Here is an 18,444-nt window from a genome sequence, read left to right on the forward strand (position 1 = left end):
GTATAGGTTTCGAGTGTATAATTTTATAATACATCATCTGTATATTGCCTTGTATGTTCACCACCCAAAGTCACATCTCCTTTTGTAAATATATATTTGACCCCCTTTACACTTATCTACCTCCTCCTTCCTTCCTTCTGGTAACCACCAAACTATTGTCCGGGTCTATGAGTTTTTATTTGTTTGTCTTGTTCGTTTTTGCTTTCAGTTTTGTATCCCACATATGAGTGAAATCAAATGGTTCTTGAATTTTTCTGTCTGACTAATTTTGCTTAGTTTAGCATGATATTCTCAGGATCTATCCATGTCACAAATGACAGTATTTCATCTTTTCTTATGGCTGAACAATATTCCATTGTATGTATATACCACATCTTCTTTATCCAGTCATCTATCAAAGGGCACTTAGGTTGTTTCTGTGTCTTGGCCACTGAGAATAATGCTGCAATGAACATAGGGGTCCATATATCTTTAGAGATAAATGTTTTCAAGTTTTTTGGGTAGATACCTGGAAGAAGGATTGCTGGGTCATATGTTAATTCTATTCTTAATTTTTTGAGGAACCTCCATACTGTTTTCCATAGCGGCTGTACCAGTTTACATTCCCTCAAGCAGTGTTTGAGGGTTCGCTTTATGCCATAACCTCTTTAACACTTGTTTTTATTTGTCTCAATGACAGTAGCCACTCTAACAGGTGTGAGGTGGTATCTCACTGAGGTTTTAATTTGCATTTCCCTGACAGCTAGTGAAGTTGGGCATCTTTTCATATGTCTGTTGACCATTTGCATGTCTTCTTGGGAGAAGTGTCTGTTCAGGTCTTCTGCCCATTTTTTAATTAGATTGTTTGTTTTTTGTTGTTGTTGAGTTGTATGAGTTCTTTCCTTTTTTAGATATTAGCCCCTTATCAGAGGTGTTGTTTTTGAATATTTTCTTCCATTTTTTGGTTGCTTCTTTGTCTTGTTGATGATTTATTTTTGCTGTGCAGAAGCTTTTTAGTTTGATATAGTCCCATTCATTTACTTTTGCTTTTACTTCCTTTGTCTATGAGGTTAAATTCATAAAATCTCTAAAACCAAGGTCCACGAGTTTAGTACCTATGTTTTCTTCCATGCATTTTGTTTCAGGCCTTGTATTTAGGTCTTTGACTTAGTTTGAGTTAATCTTTGTGTATGATATCAAATAGTTGCCTAGTTTCAATCTTTTGCATATGGCTTTCCAATTTTCCCAGCACCATTTGTTGAGGAGGACTTCTTTTCTCCATTGTATGTTTTTTGGCTCCTTTGTCAAAAATTATTTGCCCATGTATACATGTAAATTTATTTCTGGGCTCCCAATTCTGTTCCATTGGTCTATGTTTTTCTACCATTACCATGCATAATCTTGAAATTGCTATTCTTCTAGCTACTTTTCTCTTTCAGGACTTACTCTGTTGGGCTCCAAGAATAAGTAACTTTTTATCTGGTGCTTTAAATAAATGTTTTTTTTTTCTGCTATGATCTGCAGGTATTTATCTCACTGTATCGTGGCTGTCTGTATTCTTCTCAGACCTCTCCTTATCAGCTGTGAGCACCTGAAGGATGGATTGGATTCATCTTCACTTGTCACTCAGCAACAATTCAATCACTCTGCCAGATCATTCTCTCAAAACTGTTGCTACAATGTTTGCTTGTTTTCCTTAGAAAATAGAACCAGACTTAAAATCTGAAGTAGAGAGAAATTATTTGTTCATAACTATAACACTAGCTTATCTTAGTGTTTACTTTTGACTTTTCAATCTTTTTTCCCTGAATTTTATTTAGTTGTAAGCATAGTATGTATCTTATGTGTCATATGTATTATGGTATATTTTCTTTGCTCTTGCCTGATCATCATAGTCCTCATCTTTAATAGTTTTTTAAAACTTTACTGAGTCAATTTAGCGTAATGTACTTTACTTTTGGATATGTAGGTTTCTTCCTCTAAGTGTTTGATACATATGGCTGTAATAGTGGTAGAATACACACACACACACACACACACACACACACACACACACACACACGTGTATATATTTATTTTTTAATTTTATTTTATTTTTAGTTTCAAGTATACAGTACATTGGTTAGACATTTATATAGTTTATAAATGATCCCCTTGATTGTTCTCTCTCCTCTGGTTCCTAAGTGTTTGATACATATGGCTGTAATAATGGTAGAACACACACACACACACACACACAGACACACACACACACACACACACGTGTATATATTTATTTTTTAATTTTATTTTATTTTTAGTTTCAAGTATACAGTACATTGGTTAGACATTTATATAGTTTATAAATGATCCCCTTGATTGTTCTCTCTCCTCTGGTTCTACACCTTGCCATTACATTACTGCTAACTGCATTCCCTATGCCATGCTCCCCATCCTTTAAACTAAGACTTCCACAACTAAAATATGAAGTAAGAAGGACACACTGGAATTTGAGGACACAGTTACCAGGCTATACAGGAGGTACCATTGAGTTCAGGTCCACAGACTGATCCAGGACAGCGTATAGAAGCCTGTAGTCACAAACAAGAGCTCTGGCTGTGTTTATAAATGTTTCTTCCTTCCCATTCTTGGCCCGTCATGCCTGAGTAAAGAAGCAGTGTGGGGTGGAGGATGGAGCCAAGAATTTAGATTTAGAAAGCCTTGCTACCAGCTGAGCTCTGTGTCCTTTGCGTAGCTTTAGACCTTAATCACTCTGAACACTTCATCTGTATAGAAGATGTCTGTGGCATATGACTGTTAGAAGAATCAAATGAAATCTAATGAGAAGAAGTAAAATAGATTTGTGAGATCTTTACTGTGGGCTTGGCACTGAAATTTTCTTGTGCTATTTCATCAAATCCTTACAGCAACCCTATAAGATAAGCTAGAAGAAACTAACTTGATCCATGTCACTCTAGTAAGTGCTGAGATCTAGACCCATTTGTACCATCCTCCAAAGTCCTTTGTCCTGAGGTTTCCTAGAGAACCATCTTCCCACCAGATAAATCTGGGCTCTGAAATAATGTAGGAGGGCCAATTCCAAGGTCTCTATTCCAAGGAAAGTTCAAAAAAGAAAAACATTTAGAAAAAGATGAACATATTGAGGTATTTAGAATATTTTTATTGACTAGTATTTCATAAAACCATTTAAATTTCTAATGAAATTGTGAATCCAGTTGTCAAAACCTGACTTCAAGCTGTGATAATCGAATGAGACAATCAAAAAAGTCGGTACTGTAAATGGAGAATTAACTAAGATCCTATGAGAGGATAAATGGATAGACCTTTGTGAAGAATTGGGCAGCATTACATCCCAGGGGCTATGACATTTCTAAGGAGGTGCAGTTGTTACAGAGCTAGAAGGAAAGAAGGAGAGGCCAGTAGTTCTTGCATTCCGAGGCTGAACCGGAATGAGGGACTAACTGGGAGATATTTGCAGTATTTTAGACAAATAGGACAGGAAGCTTCATATTATAGAAGTAGACAACAAGATTTATTTATTTATTGCCATTTTCTTTCTAAAATACAAGTCAGATTGTGTAAGTATTGTGTAGGGTGAGGAGCTTTTGTTTTGGAATCAGTCTTCCTGCTTTTGAAACCCCTGCCATATGACTTTGAACAAAGTTTCTTAAGCTACTTAAGCTTCATTTTATCTGTAAAATGGGGAAAATAATAATAGTGTTCCTGGAATTGATTGGTTGAGGAGTAAATGAAATAATGTACTTCAGGAGTAAATGAAATAATGCAGTTTAACACAGAGTAAGTGCAATGGTACAGAGTAAGGGCTCAGTGTATATTTTTTATGATCATGTCACACCCTGCTTAAACATCTTTTATTGACCTTCACTACCTATTGGATAATGTCCCAAACCCTTGTAGTCCTCTGTGATCTGGCTCTATTCCACTCCATAATCTCTATGCCAGAGGTCCAAATGTCTTCAAGAGCCTGGCAGGGAAAATACAAGCTAGATGAGGCTATGGCAAACGGGAATTACATACTGCATCTCAATGGAGTACCTGCTACTTACCCCTGTAGCTCTTTGCTTTGTGGAAAAGTGATCCCAGTGCAGTTACCTTTGAAGAGATATTGGAAACTTGAACTTCCCATGAAACCTCCCAGTTAATATATAGGACAATTAAATCAAGATTCTTAATACTCTAAGACCAAACACTCTAAGCCCATCTACAAGCTGGATATCGTCGCCAGGTTGCACACTCTGCTTCATGCCCTTCCCTAGCCTTGCAGACTGCTTACTTTTCCTTGCATAAACTTCATTCTTTTGTGCCTTAGTGCTTTTGGACATGCTAGTCACTCTGTTCGGATTGGCCTTGGTTCTTTTTCTTTTCAACTGGTTTGTTCTTTTAGACTTGGCTCAGTCTATTTTCTCTAAACTCATCATTTCCTCCTTTGTGATGCCAGAGTTTGTTTTTTTTTTCTTATAGATTATTGTATTCTAGTACTTAAAACATTCATTTGCTTGTTTATTTAGAAGTAATTATTAAGCACCAAGCACCAATATGCATACCAGCTACAGCTGTAAACTAGAGTACCTGATCCCCTGGTACCTATTTCTGGAGTGATGTTCATGTGTCCATCCTCCCCTGAGAAAGGGAGCTCCTTGAGGGTAAGGACCATGTGCTATTTGTCTGGTTTCCCTAGCAATTAGCCCAGTGAGCCTGATACCCAGTGTATTACTGTCTTCTTGCTGCTGTAACAAATTTCCACAAACCTAGCATCTGAAAATAATACAAACTTATTATCTTACAATTATGGAGGTATAAAGACTGAAATGGTTTCACCATCTAAAATTGAGTTGTCAGCAGGGCTACATTACTTCTGTAAGCTCTGGGGGAGAATCTGTTTCCTTGCCCTTTCCAGTTTCTAGTGGCTGTCTGAATTTCCTGGCTCATGGCTTCTTCCTCTATCATCAAAGCAAGAAGTGTAGTGTCTTCAAATCTCTCTCTGACTATAACTTCCTTTTTTGCCTCCCTCTTCTACTTATAAGGACCCTTGTAATTACATTGGGCTTACTTAAATATTCCAGGATACTCTCCTAATCTCAAGGTCAGCTGGTTAGCAACTGTAATTCCATCCGCAACCCTAATTCCCCCTTGCCATGTAATGTAACATATTTTTAGGGAATGAGAATTAGGACGTAAGTATCTTTGGAAAGGCCATTATTCTGCCTACCATGATTGGGGAGATGAATAAATGAATGAATGGTGGATAATGAATGAAATTTTCAGAGGGTGGGAACCAGTATTGTGTTAGCCACAAAAGGACAGAAAAAGTAGTAAATGCCTCGGATTTGAAGGAGTTGCTGGTCAATTGAATTGTAGGGAGCGGGGTGATGATTGAGGGTCTTCCAAGCCTCCCTTCTCAAATTAAGCATCTCTGATTCTTGCAAGCTTTCCCTGACACTGCAGATTAAGATTAGACCCCTTGTTTTGTACTCCTAAGGCACACTCTTTAGGAATACTTTATTACACTTGCAATGCTAATTTATTAAATGCCTTCCACTAGATTTTATAGGTAACAAGTGCAATAAATCCTACGTCTTATCTAGTGAGTAGGCTTGAGCAGAGTGCCTGGAATGTGGTCAGTGTTCAAAAATTTCTTGACAAAATGAATACATGAAGACTTAGAGAAAAATGATGTGTTTAAACCACTTTCTACTTGTTATACATTGGAGCTTTGTAACCTAGGACCGTGGATTTTCTGACATGGCATGCAAAATTGACAGGACAAGCATATGTACTTTTTCCCCAATGTGAGGCAAAGAGTAACAGATTCCCAAGGGAGTCCATGACCAAAAAGAAGTAAAGAAGTACTGTTCTAAGTTCACAGAGTTCAGAGACAAGAGAATTTGTCCATGGTATGAAGAAGGAGGATATTGTCCTGGGAGAGACAGACTGACTTATCCTCACTAAAAGCTAACTGGGCTTTTGTATCTTTTTCCCCTTCTAGGAGAAGAGAGTGTGCTGCCTCTCCTGACACAGGACTCTAACTCCAAAGCTCGGAGGGGTATTTTAAGAAGAGCCGTCTTTTCTGAGGACCAGAGAAAGGCTCTGGAGAAAATGTTTCAGAAGCAGAAATATATCAGCAAAACAGACCGAAAGAAACTTGCCATCAACTTGGGACTAAAGGAATCACAGGTACTAATGAGCAGGAAGATGTCCACTGCTCCTGATTTCTGAAGGAATACAATGAAAGCCATTCACTTGGCATATTTTTATTGTATTAGGCTGGGCCCTGAAGCACTATTGAAATGATTTTCATAATTTTTTTTTTTAGTGGGCAGAGATAAATATATGTCACAATTATGATTTGGAAATAGGTTCATTTGCTGAGAGGTCTAAGTTTTCGCCTTATTAATTCTTCCTAAATGAACAAAAATACTAAGGATATGGCATTTACATCATTACATTATTTACTGTGTTTTCAGAAAAGCAGGCTACTTAATTCTCTACAAAAACAGGAATTGATTTTCCTGTCTTTTTCTTCATTTCCAACCAAAATCAAGGTATGAATGAGTGGTGCAATTGCCTCTTAATGGATTTCATTATTTTGCACTTTGGGCTTATGTCAAGTATAGTTAAGTAATTTCATATTTGCAACACTTAGAAAGCTTTCTTGTACATTGATGTTTCATATAATTTTGAATGAGACTTTCTGGCCTTTCAGGAAATGCAGAATACTCTATTTAAAGATTGGCCTGCTAATTATAAGTAATTAGCAGTGTAAGCCTCTAGCATTTCCTGTTCAATCCTTATAGTCACCATATGAAATAAGCACTAGAATCATCCACATTTTCCAAATGAAGAAATGTAGAGGAAGAAACGTAGATCCAATGTCACATAGTAAAGCTGCTTTGGAACTGGACTCCCAGCCCAGGCAACCTGACTCTGGAGTTTACATTCTTCTTAACCTAGAGCCACCATGTACAATGGTGCAGGATATTCACTACACAAGAGCACTTGGCTGAGGAGGATGGTAGCAACTGAAACGCAGCAGGTACTCTGCTTGCCAACCTGGCTTTTTTGAATTAGTATAAAGGTATTGAAGGGCTAACCGAGGTTCTGTGTTAGCTACCATGTTCTGTTCTTCCCTCAGTACAAATTACCTGGTTTCTAACTTTGGATTTTAGTTAAACCAGTTATATTTGGATGAAACTCTTCTTAACCTTGCTTCCTTTCCCTAGGGAAGTAATTTGTTCCCCATTCTCCACCCCACCCCAACTTTTTCTAGTCTTAGGAAGCAGTATGTGTTGTAGTCAAGGGAAATTGGTCTAGATAAGCCAGTCTGTGTTTTACTCATTATGTGGTAATTAATAAGTCCATAACCTTAATTGACTGCTCTGTACTTCAGTTTCTCACTTAAAAAGCAGGGACAAATACAGGAATTCTATGTCACAAAGCAGTTTTGGGTATATGACATATAAATAAGAAGTTGTGTCTAGATGGTCTATTCTATGCAAGCTACTGTAGTAGGTAGGCAGTAAGGGGGAATACTGATAAGTGCTGGTTAAGATACATCATTTGCACCCCAGGAATTTATACAAGCCACTGAGAAAACAAAGCAGAAGCTCATGAATAGTTAGATGCCAATATAAGATAATCATATAGGAGAAAGCACCTGGCAGGTTAGATTTACTGCCAAATAAAGGAGCTAGATCAGTGGTCCTCAAAATTATGGATCTCTGGAACCTTACATTAATTCCCATCTCTGGAAAAAAGCTGTATGACTGGTCCACATAGCCGTGGGAGTCTAGTGATGGAGCTATCAGATCCACAGAGGAATTGTGGGGCTTGAGTGAGAACCACATGGGGGTTTGGTAGGCCTGGTCTGCACCCCTTGGCATGGATCAGAAATTCTAGAATCAGAGGGGAGAAAATGTGCAAGTTTGGGAGGTCAGAGGGTTGGAAGGGGGCTTTGGTTGAATAGGAACTTGAAAGAGGTATTTAAAGATGAATAGTGGCTAGGTTTGATCTGATAGTGCTGTGAGAAAATGTGAAAATCTCTGATAGTACATATGATCTTAAAAATTGACTTGAAAATAGAACACACCAAGCATATGAAAGAATATTTTTGAGGAAGATGACCATAATTTCTCCACTCCAAGGAAACAAACTATTTTCCTATTTGTATGTTATCTTCCATTTCTTTTCAACAGGGGCATTGTTCTACATATTTGATTATTATTGTTTTTAAAATTGAGGTGCCTCAGGAATGAATGCTTCTTATCTGATTAAATTTGGTGAACATCTCAGAATTAATTTAACATTTTCTTATTTGCCTATGGATCTAATTACACAATTAATACATGGTTTTTATTATGATTAATTCAAAGAGAAATTGGTAAAGCAATTCCTCTACTGGGTATTTACCCCGAAGACTTGAAAATATATGTCTAAAAAGATATTTGCACACCGATGTTCATAGCAGCATTATTTACAGTGGCCAGGACATGGAAGCAACTGAAGTGTCCTACAATAGATGATTGGATAAAGTAGATGTAGTACATACATACAATGGACTATTACTCAGCTGTAAGAAGAGATGAAATACTGCCATTTGCAACAAAGTGGATGGCTTTGAGATAATCATGTTAAGCAAAATAAGCCAGACAGAAAAAGTTGAAAACTACATGATATCACTTATACATGGGATATGAATCTAAAAGCAACAAACAAATGTGACAAACAGAGACTCATGGACATGGACAGTAGACTAGTGGTTACCTGGGGGTTGGGACGGGACAGGTAGATGGGATAAAAGGGTCAAATATGTGGTGACAGAAAAAACTAGCTATGGGTGGTGAACATACAGTGCAATATAAATATGACTTACTGTTGAATTGTACACTTGAAACTTACCAGATTTTGTTAATCAATGTCACCATAATAAAGATTAAAAAAATAAAAAATAAAAGAATATATTTTGCCAAGAATGTTTCTCTCTAGTACTTTAATCCCAATAAATTCTATGTGTCTCATGAAAAAAAAAATGAACACTCATCTACTCCTTTTCCAATCCAACTCCTTGGTTACTACTGTCATTTTTTTTAAATGGCTCTTTGAATTTATTGGATAGCATGTATTAGTTTAAAAATAAATTGGTATGTGTGTTATATATGCAGTAACAGATAATAACACAAACACTTGCATAACGACTACCATGTGCCTTTACATTTGATGTCGTTTATCCTTAAAATGACTGTCTGAGATAGCTTCTTTTCTCGCTATTTTACAAATGAAATAGCTGAGACCTAGAATTGTGTATACATATTTTTAAATAAAAATGGGACCATACTCTGCATATTTTGACTTTTTCTGTAGAACAGTACAAATCACCTGTGTAACCAGCACCCAGATCACACAGTAAAACTTTACCTGGACCAGTGGCCCTTGCATGTCCCTTTCCTGTCACTACCTGCTCCTTCCACTATGACTTCTAACAGCATAGACTAATTTTGCCTGTTTTTGTACTTTGTATAAATAAAATTATTCAGTACATATTCTTTGGTATGTGGCTTCTTTCACTTAACATTATGTTTGTGAGATTCATTCATGTTGCATATACAGTAGCTCATTACTGATTGCTGTACATCATCACATGGTGTACCAGCTTATACATTCTAATGGTGGGCATTTGGATTGTTACCAGTTTTTGGCTATTATAAATAATGCTGCTGACAATGCCTATTGTTTTGCACTTTCCTTTTCCCTCCCCATTCAAATGTCATGAGATGCATCCTTCCATGTCTGTTCATAAAAATTTACTTCTTTTTCAATATCTCATAACAGACCATTGCATAGATACACATAATTCATTTAGGCATCCTCAACTTTAAGTTACTTCTGGTTTTCACTATTGCATATCTTCATGCACTTTAAAAATATTTCTGTGAGACAGAGAACTAGGAGTGGGATTTATGTGTTAATGTACATTTTAAACTGTGATAGATTAAAAAATTCCTTTACAAGTGTAATATTATATCAAGCTACTGAATTATATAAAATTTGCACTCTTAATAACAAGCAGTCCCATTTTGCAAACCCCCCACTATTCATAATTTTTAAAAATGTCAACTTCATTGGAAATGATATTTATTGTTTTTTAATTTGAATTTTCCTAAATACCAGAACTGGGGTGTTTTTAAGTCATTTTACTGGCTATTTTTAATCTGTGAATTGGTCTTTTCAAGGCTGCACCATTTTTTCTCCTATCATATTGTCTTTTTCGTTGATATGTAGCAGTTATTTTGACTGTGAATAAAAATTTTGGAATATTATGGTTAGTAACATTTTCCTTTTATAGCTGTTGCAAAAATCCTCTCCAAGTTTGTGGCTTTTTTTTTTATTGTGGTAGAATATACATAACATAAAATTTGCCATTTTAACCTTTTTTAAATTTACAATTTAGTGGCATTAAGTATATTCACATTGTTGTACAACCATCTCCACCATCCATCTCTAGAATGTTCTTCATCTTGAAAAAGTTTTAGTACCCATTAAACAATGACTTCCCATTCTTCCCTCCCCCAAGCCCTGGCAACCACCATTCTATTCTTTGTCTCTATGAATTTGACTTCTCTAGGTACCTTATATGAGTGGAATCATACTGTATTTGTCCTTTTTTGACTGGCTTATCTCACTTAGCATAATGTCTTCAAGGTTCATCCATGTTGTAGCATGTGTCAGAATTTCCTTCCTTTTTAAGGCTCAATAATATTTCAATGCATTCATCCACCAATAGACACTTGGGTTGCTTCCACCTTTTGGCTATTTTGAATAATGCTGCTAAGAACATGAGTCTCTCTCTCTCTTTTTTTATTTTATTAAAGTATAGTTGGCATACAATATCAGTTTCAGGTATACAACACTGACATTTCTATACCTTACAGTGTGATACCACAGTAAGTCTAGTAACCATCTGTCGCTGTGCAGTTATTACGATATTATTGACTATATTCCCTGTGATGTACACTCTCGATGGCTTATTTTGTAACTGGAAGTTTATACCTCATATTTCCCTTTACCTTTTCACTCATCCCCTACTCACTTCCCCTCTGGCAATCATTAGTTTGTTCTCTATATCTGAGTACATTTCTATTTTTTTTTGTTCTTTTTTTTTGTTTCCACATGTAAGTGAAATCATATGGTATTTGTCTTTCTCTGACTTATTTCACTTAGCATAATACCCTCTAGGTTCATCCATGTTGTTGCAAATGGCAACAATTCATTCTTTATTATTTCTGAATAATATTCCATTGTGTATATATTGCACATTTTTATCCTTTCATCCGTCGATGGACACGTAGGTTGCTTTTGGCTGTTGTAAATAATGTAATGAATGTGGATGTGTATATGTCTTTTTGAATTAGTGTTTTAGTTTTCTTTGGATGAAAACCCAGAAGTGGTCACTGGGTTGTATGGTAGCTCTGTTTTTGATTTTTTGAGGTACTTCCATACTGTTTTGCGTAGCGGCTATATAAATTTACAGTCCCACCCAACAGTGCATGAAGTTCCCCTTTTCTTGACATCCTTATCAACACTTATTTGTTGACTTTTTGATAATGCCCATTTTCACAGGTATGAAGTGATATCTCATGTGCTTTTGATTTGCATTTCCCTGATGATTAGCGATCTTGACCATCTTTTCATATGCCTGTCGTCTTTGGAGAAATGTCTTCAGGTCCTCTGCTAATTTTTTAATTTTTGTTCGACGTTGAGTTGTAGGAGTTCCTTATACATATTGGATATTAGCCCCTTATTGGATATATAATTGGCAAATATCTTTTCCCAATGGCATTCTTCTCAGAACAAGTACAAGTAGTACTCAAATTTATATAGAAGCACAAAAGATCCCAAATAAGCAAAGCAATCTTGAGAAAGAAGAGCAAAGTTAGAGGTATCACACTCCCTGATTTAAAATTATACTACAATGCTGTAATAATCAAAACAGTATGATACTGATACAAAAACAGACACATAGATCAATGGAACAGAATAGAGAGCCCAGAAATAAACCCTCACTTATGTGGTCAATTACGACAAAGGAGGCAAGAATATGCAGTGAGGTAAAGACAGTCTCTTCAATAAATGGTGTTGGGAACACTGGACAGATACGTGCAAAAAACCAAAACTGGACCACTTTTCTTCCATCATATATAAAAAGAAACTCAAAATGGATGAAAGACTTAAATGTTAGATCTGAAACCATGAAACTCCTGGTGGAAAACATAAAACTTTGAGATCTTTCTTAGTAATATCTTTTTGGATACTGGGCAAGGGCAAGAAAAGCAAAAATAAACAAGTGGGACTACATCAAACTAAAAAGCTTCTGAGTCCTTGCTTTTAATTCTTTGTGTAGTTGGCGACTTTTTCATCTGTTTGTGGTGTCTTTATTTGTATATAAACTTCTTATTTTCTGTTGTATGGCTTTTCCAAAATATGTACATTTGTCCCAGTACCATTGATTATGAAGAAACTCATGATTTTTTTAAAAATTGAGATAACACTCAAAAAAAGTGTCTAAATATTCAGAAAAGCTAAAGGAAGATGAAAATAATGAATATGATGAGAAAGGCAAGAATCACTAATGGGAACAAATAATGGTCTTAGTGAAAACCCATTAGAAATACTTGGCGGGCTTTCTAGGAGTAAATGCCCACTGGAAATAATAAATGAGTTCATGAATAGAACCAAATGCTCTGGTATGTACACATTAGTACTGTTTTCTTATGAAAAGCCTTAATCTCAGGATTGTAACTGAAATACAGTCTTTCAAACTCAATCGCCTGGGGTAGGTTTCTTTTTTAGCCATTTCGAACATTGCCAATCAAGTTGAAATAATGAAGAAATTGTTTTGCCTGTCTAGATAGACTATCTTTAATAGAATATTTTCCTTCATTGGGAGAAATATTTGGTGGTTATACTTTAATAATTATTTCTTTTGGTAAAAATTTTTCAGTTTTTTAGAAAATAGATTATCTATGAAACTGTTCATGTAAGGATGTAATATAATGCACAGGAAAACAATGTGATTAACTTTTAAAATATCAGAAAATCAATTGTGAAGGTTTCTGCTCAGGCACAGTTGACTACACAGTAGGTAAAGAAGGAGGTTAATAGTGAAGAGAGGCTCAAGTAGGGTAGCCGGAAGATATATGGCTCAAATTAGAAGCCGCCATCATAAGTACTTTTGGGTTAATTACAATCAGTTGTTATTTATTGAGCCCAATTATTCGAGTTTAATAAATTCTGGGAATAATCAAACTTAGAAACTGTATAAAGCCTGAAATTTAGTAAAACATTATAAAATGTTCCTGATGAAGTCTGAATATTTATAAGAGCTTGGACACTAGAGTGTAACAGTCATGGATTCAAGTCTGCGTGTTTCCATTTCACTAGCTATGTGACCTTGAACTGACTTATCGCTCTAAACTTCAGTTTTCTTAGATGTTAAATGAAGATTTTTTGCAGTCATTGTGATGATCAAATTATATAATCCACGTAGAGTGCCTGACACCTGGTACAAAATAAATACTCAGATGCTATTACTAGTAGATAACATTTCCTTTTAATAAATAATTTAGCACAGACTAAATGATATTTTAAAATATGTGAGAGTTAAATCAGTCTTGAAGATGTCAGACTTACAGGATATAACTAATTTACCACGGTAGTTTTGTTGCTTAACTGTGTGGGGGAATATTGTACTAAAGTAATTTCTCAGATTTTTTTGAAGGAGCCCATATGAAAAGCCACAAGGACTTTGCTGGGCTGGCTCTCATAATAAGATATTCTGTAGAAGGCAAAATAGGAGAAATTACAGTTTAAAATGCCAACGTAACATGGACTAAGTGATCATTTTGTCTAATTATTTATCAATAGGTGAAAATTTGGTTTCAGAACAGAAGGATGAAATGGCGGAATTCCAAAGAAAAAGAAGTACTTTCCAACAGATGTGTTCAAGAAGCAGGCCTTCAAGAGGATCCCCTGTCACGATCTGCTCTGAGTTTCCCTTCTCCATGTCCATCACTCTGGGAAGTCTCCCAACAACGCTCAAGTCCAAGATGGAGGGAAAATTCACCAGAAGCTCCAGAAAGACTCATCCATGAGAGTTCAGGGGCACAGCCTCCAGAAGCAAATTCACTGCAAGGTGCCTTGTATATGTGTTCTGAAGAAGAAGCTGGAGACAAGGGTGTACTTAATGGGGCCGTCTGAATGGAAGCATTCCTCCATGTTAATTTAAAAGAACACTTAACTAATAATGTTTGGACTCTAAAGTCAGCTAGCTTTTGCCTCATCAGTGCCTAAAACCTAACACCTCTGGAGTGATACATGAACTAATGCTTTAGGAAACCCTCCCCATTGTTCTCTTAATTGGGTCCTAGACTTAATTTGTTAAGTGGAATGGAATCTCCCAGAAGGTACGATGGAACTGAAAAGAATGAGAGTAATAGTTGTCTCAGTCCTTACTCTGAGTATTTGTATATATGCGTGTGTCTCTATGTGTGTATATGTATAAATATTCATTAAAATACATTACTAGAAACTAGTTCCTCTCTTAATATTGCATTGAGCAAATTCACTTCCTATTCTATGAAGAAAAGCCAACAATTGACCAAATATTATTAATTTTTTGAAAATAATATAAAATTTAGACTTTAATTCAAATCTTCATATGATAAGTACATGTTTTAAAGTGTTTTTCTATTTTCTAGTTTCTTTCAGTATCCAGCTGTAAATGAGTCTTAACTCAGTAATCCTAATCAAATGATTCGCTGTTAGATGCATACATTGAAAGCATATATTTTAAACTAATCCAACAAACACACTAGAAGAATTCCTCAATGTAACTATTAGTATCCATAATTTTCAAGTCTCTGGACTTTATCAGGCCATCAGTGAAGGAGGTACCCATTTAACTAATGATTATCTTTTGATCTCTTTTCTGTAAGGCTGGGCCTTAATCAAGGTTTGCAAAGTAAAATGTCTTTAAAGGCCTGTCAAGTAAAAAAAAGGAATGGCTCGCCTAAAGATATTTGAATTTAATAATTTTTAAAATACTGTGTTGACCAAACAAAACTGTGCTAAGTAGTTTGTGACATCCGGCCAAGACTTAAAGAATTGTCACAGTTCTTTAAATGTTTCTAACTGGACTTCAAAATACGACATTGATGGAATCTATAGTGATTTCTGTTTGTATGTCTAGTTATACAGTTAATTTTCCACTTAGGCAGTATATACTATATATGTATTAGGTTATTTTTATGTATTAACAGATACCACAAAGATATTTTATATTTTGTTGAGTTGCTGAAATACTATTATTATAAAATTGCATTTCTGGTAATGATTTGCTTAGTTAATCTAGAAATTTCTAGTTCTGGTTCAAGAAAAAATTATGTTTCACTTTGAAGGAAATGAGGCAGAAAAAGGAAATGATGTGGTTTTGAACTAGGTTATTAATCTGCGGACAAGAAACATTATTAGAAGTTTGTGATGTGGGATTTTGTTAGTGGGAACGCTACATAAAGAGATTGGCTTCTAATTTATAGCTTACGCTCTTAGCTATAGACTTTGAGGGTTTAGGGTTTAGGAAAGATAATATTTTACCACTATGCTATATACCTGAAACTGATATAATATTGAATGTCAGCTGTAATTGAAAAATAAAGTATAAAAAAAGGTAATATTTCAGAAGATAATAGTTTTAGTCAGCATCAGGAAATTATTTTATATGAATGGAATTTGAATTGGTGTATGCTAGCTTGTGTCTTTATCACAAGATCTTTTAGTTAAAAGTCATCTCAGAAGAAGCTTGTCTCAATGCCCTTTTGTAGGCAGTAGAGACAGATCTGCTGACAATAATTTAAATTGCAAGACTTTAAAAATTTTTATCTTTCAATTACAGTCGACATATAGTAGTATATTATTTTCAGGTGTATAACAGTGATTAGGTATTTATATACTTATGAAGTGATCACCCCCAAAAATGATTTATAGTAAGGTTTCTTTTCTTTGTTTGATGTTAACCTCATTTACATTTATTGGGTCCTTTTTGTATGCTAGAGACTGTGCTAAGCCTTTAGGGCGGTTAACTCATTTAATCTTCATGACAATAACCTTATGAAGTAGGCACTATTGCTGTTAAGATTCCTATTACCCAGACAAGGAACTTGAAGCAGTATAGTTAGGGTGATTGCCCATGGTCATGAAGTTAATCAATGTGATTTGGACCCTGGCAATCCTTTCAAATCTTAAAATCTTATCAACCGTGTGGGGGTGCATACCACTGGAATGCATTCACCTAGCTATGGGATGCATTGTAAGACATATATTTTGGGGATTGCAATGAGATTTACTAAAGAAACTCAGAAGCACATTGTACTTTAAATCTCTTATTTGGGGAATGGTTTTCTCTTAAGAATTCTCTTTTCTTAATTTTGACGTTTAGGGAAATTAAAGAATTGCAAACTATGATGCCTATGAAGCCTCTGTAGCAGTGGTACTCCTATGAGAATCTAATGCCTGATGATCTGAAGTGGAGCTGAGGCAGTGATGCTAGCACTGGGGAGTGGCTGCAAATACAGATGAAGCTTACCTCCCTCACTTGCTGCTCACCTCCTGCTGTGCAGCCCAGTTCCTAACAGGCCACGGATTGGTACCAGTCCGTGGTCCAGGAGTTGGGGACCCCTGCTATAGAGAACAGCCCCATAGGAGTGTTTAATTTAAATGTGAAATAGAAATGTATTTTTTGATTACTCACTGCTAAAAATTATAAAGTGGTTATCTGTGATCAATTTTTCTTTAGAATTACTTGAAACTCAAATGAGAGAAACTGTCATGGCCATTGATTGCCCAGGTTTTAGAAGTGAGCTAAGTGGTACTTAAATGATCTTCCCCAAGGTTTCACTCCAAGCCCTAAGACCCAGCAGAGGCTTTTCTCTGTAAGATGGGCTTGAATATAAAAATAAATCTTTTAATTGGTTTCCACTTTAGAATGTGTTAAGGCTTAGGAAAAGTACTCTTTGGATGACTATATTAAAAGTACTTAGGAAACATGCACAAAAACATGCCTTTTCTTGACCTTCACTTATCTGAATTGTTGGAGAAGACCACTGACTGAGCTTGATATTCTAAATGACGAGGGTCTCCCTTCTCTCTTAATTTGTACTCTGCTAGCCCGCCATCCACCTGCAGTGTACTTACATGTATATTTTCTTCTGTTATCTAGATGCTGACTCTTTTTCTCTATGTGATCACATATTAGTATATTTGTTGTCTGCTTTCCAGACAAATACTGCTCTGGTAAGCACGAGAACCTTAGAAGTCTAGAGACAAAAATATTTAAAATTTTTTAAAAGAAATCGTCAAATGGATCTTAAGCAGATGAGAATAAAAAAATGGTGAGAACCATCCTCTAGCTTTTACAAAGGTAATTGTTTTATAAAGCTATATATAAAGTGTTGGAAGCATGTAAGCAGGTTAGGAATGATCACTGGATCTGGAGACAGAGAAGGCCACAATCATTAATATTTAAGGCAACTCTATTTTTATAGTTATGAGATAGTTTGAATGGGGAATCCAGTTATTTAGTTCAGTGATTCTTAAACTTTAAAAATCCATACACATTAATATGCCATGCCTTCTAACCAGTTTTGGAGTACGTGCTTAGATTTTGACATATTTCATACTCTTAAACATCCACACCACCCTCTCCACCCCTGAGAATCATTATACATAGACTTCTTTCACTTTTTAAATATAAAATCATAGTTAAATAAGCTTGTTCAAACCTCATGTGTCCTTTCTCTCCACCTTCACACCTTATTCTGATGCATCCTTTTAAAAGCTACATACTCCCCAGTATGCTCCATAACCCACCCCTTGATGATCAATGATTTCATCAAATACTGCTGGCCTTTAATACAACAAAGCTCTTTTCATAGTGTTCATCAGCTTGTTAGGCACTGCCTCTGCAGTCATCGGAAATCCACAAAAATATATTTTTTTTCTGGATTTTGACACTATGAGAACTTCGTGTGAGGCACTGTCATAGGCTCAATGAAAACAAATGAGGGAGAGCATGGTTCTTGCTCTCAAGGATCTTACGACCTAGTCATCTTGCCAAACAACTTAGGAAATATTCTATGCTCCTGGTGACTGGATCCAGTAAATTTGGGGCAAAAAATTATCTTCTGCCATCTTCTGAAAATCCCGTCTTTTCATTAGCAGTGGCAGTAGGGTTGGTGGTGGGGTTAAGTTCTCCACTATTCAGAAAAATACAAGCTACTTGGCATTGCTGGTTTTCTATGCTATCTCTCCTCCATTTGGGGCACATTGGTCCAGAGGTAGAAAGACTCCAAGGGAAGTATTCAGTAACTTTTGTTAGTAGTGCACCCTACCCTCTAC

At 35.8% G+C, this 18,444-nt stretch overlaps 1 protein-coding gene across 1 annotated transcript in view; it reads left to right on the forward strand.

Moving 5' to 3' along the window:
* The window catches only part of DBX2 (developing brain homeobox 2), a 36,050-nt gene extending 21,800 nt beyond the window's left edge, over positions 1-14,250 (forward strand). The window contains exons 3-4 of the mRNA XM_006916873.1: positions 5,987-6,174; positions 13,918-14,250. Of these exons, the coding sequence (XP_006916935.1) occupies positions 5,987-6,174; positions 13,918-14,250 (521 nt within the window). The remainder of the gene's footprint in view (positions 1-5,986; positions 6,175-13,917) is intronic.
* Positions 14,251-18,444: the final 4,194 nt, after the last annotated feature.

Source organism: Pteropus alecto, unplaced genomic scaffold (assembly GCF_000325575.1).
Source record: "Pteropus alecto unplaced genomic scaffold, ASM32557v1 scaffold196, whole genome shotgun sequence".
NCBI classification, from domain to species: Eukaryota; Metazoa; Chordata; class Mammalia; order Chiroptera; family Pteropodidae; genus Pteropus; species Pteropus alecto.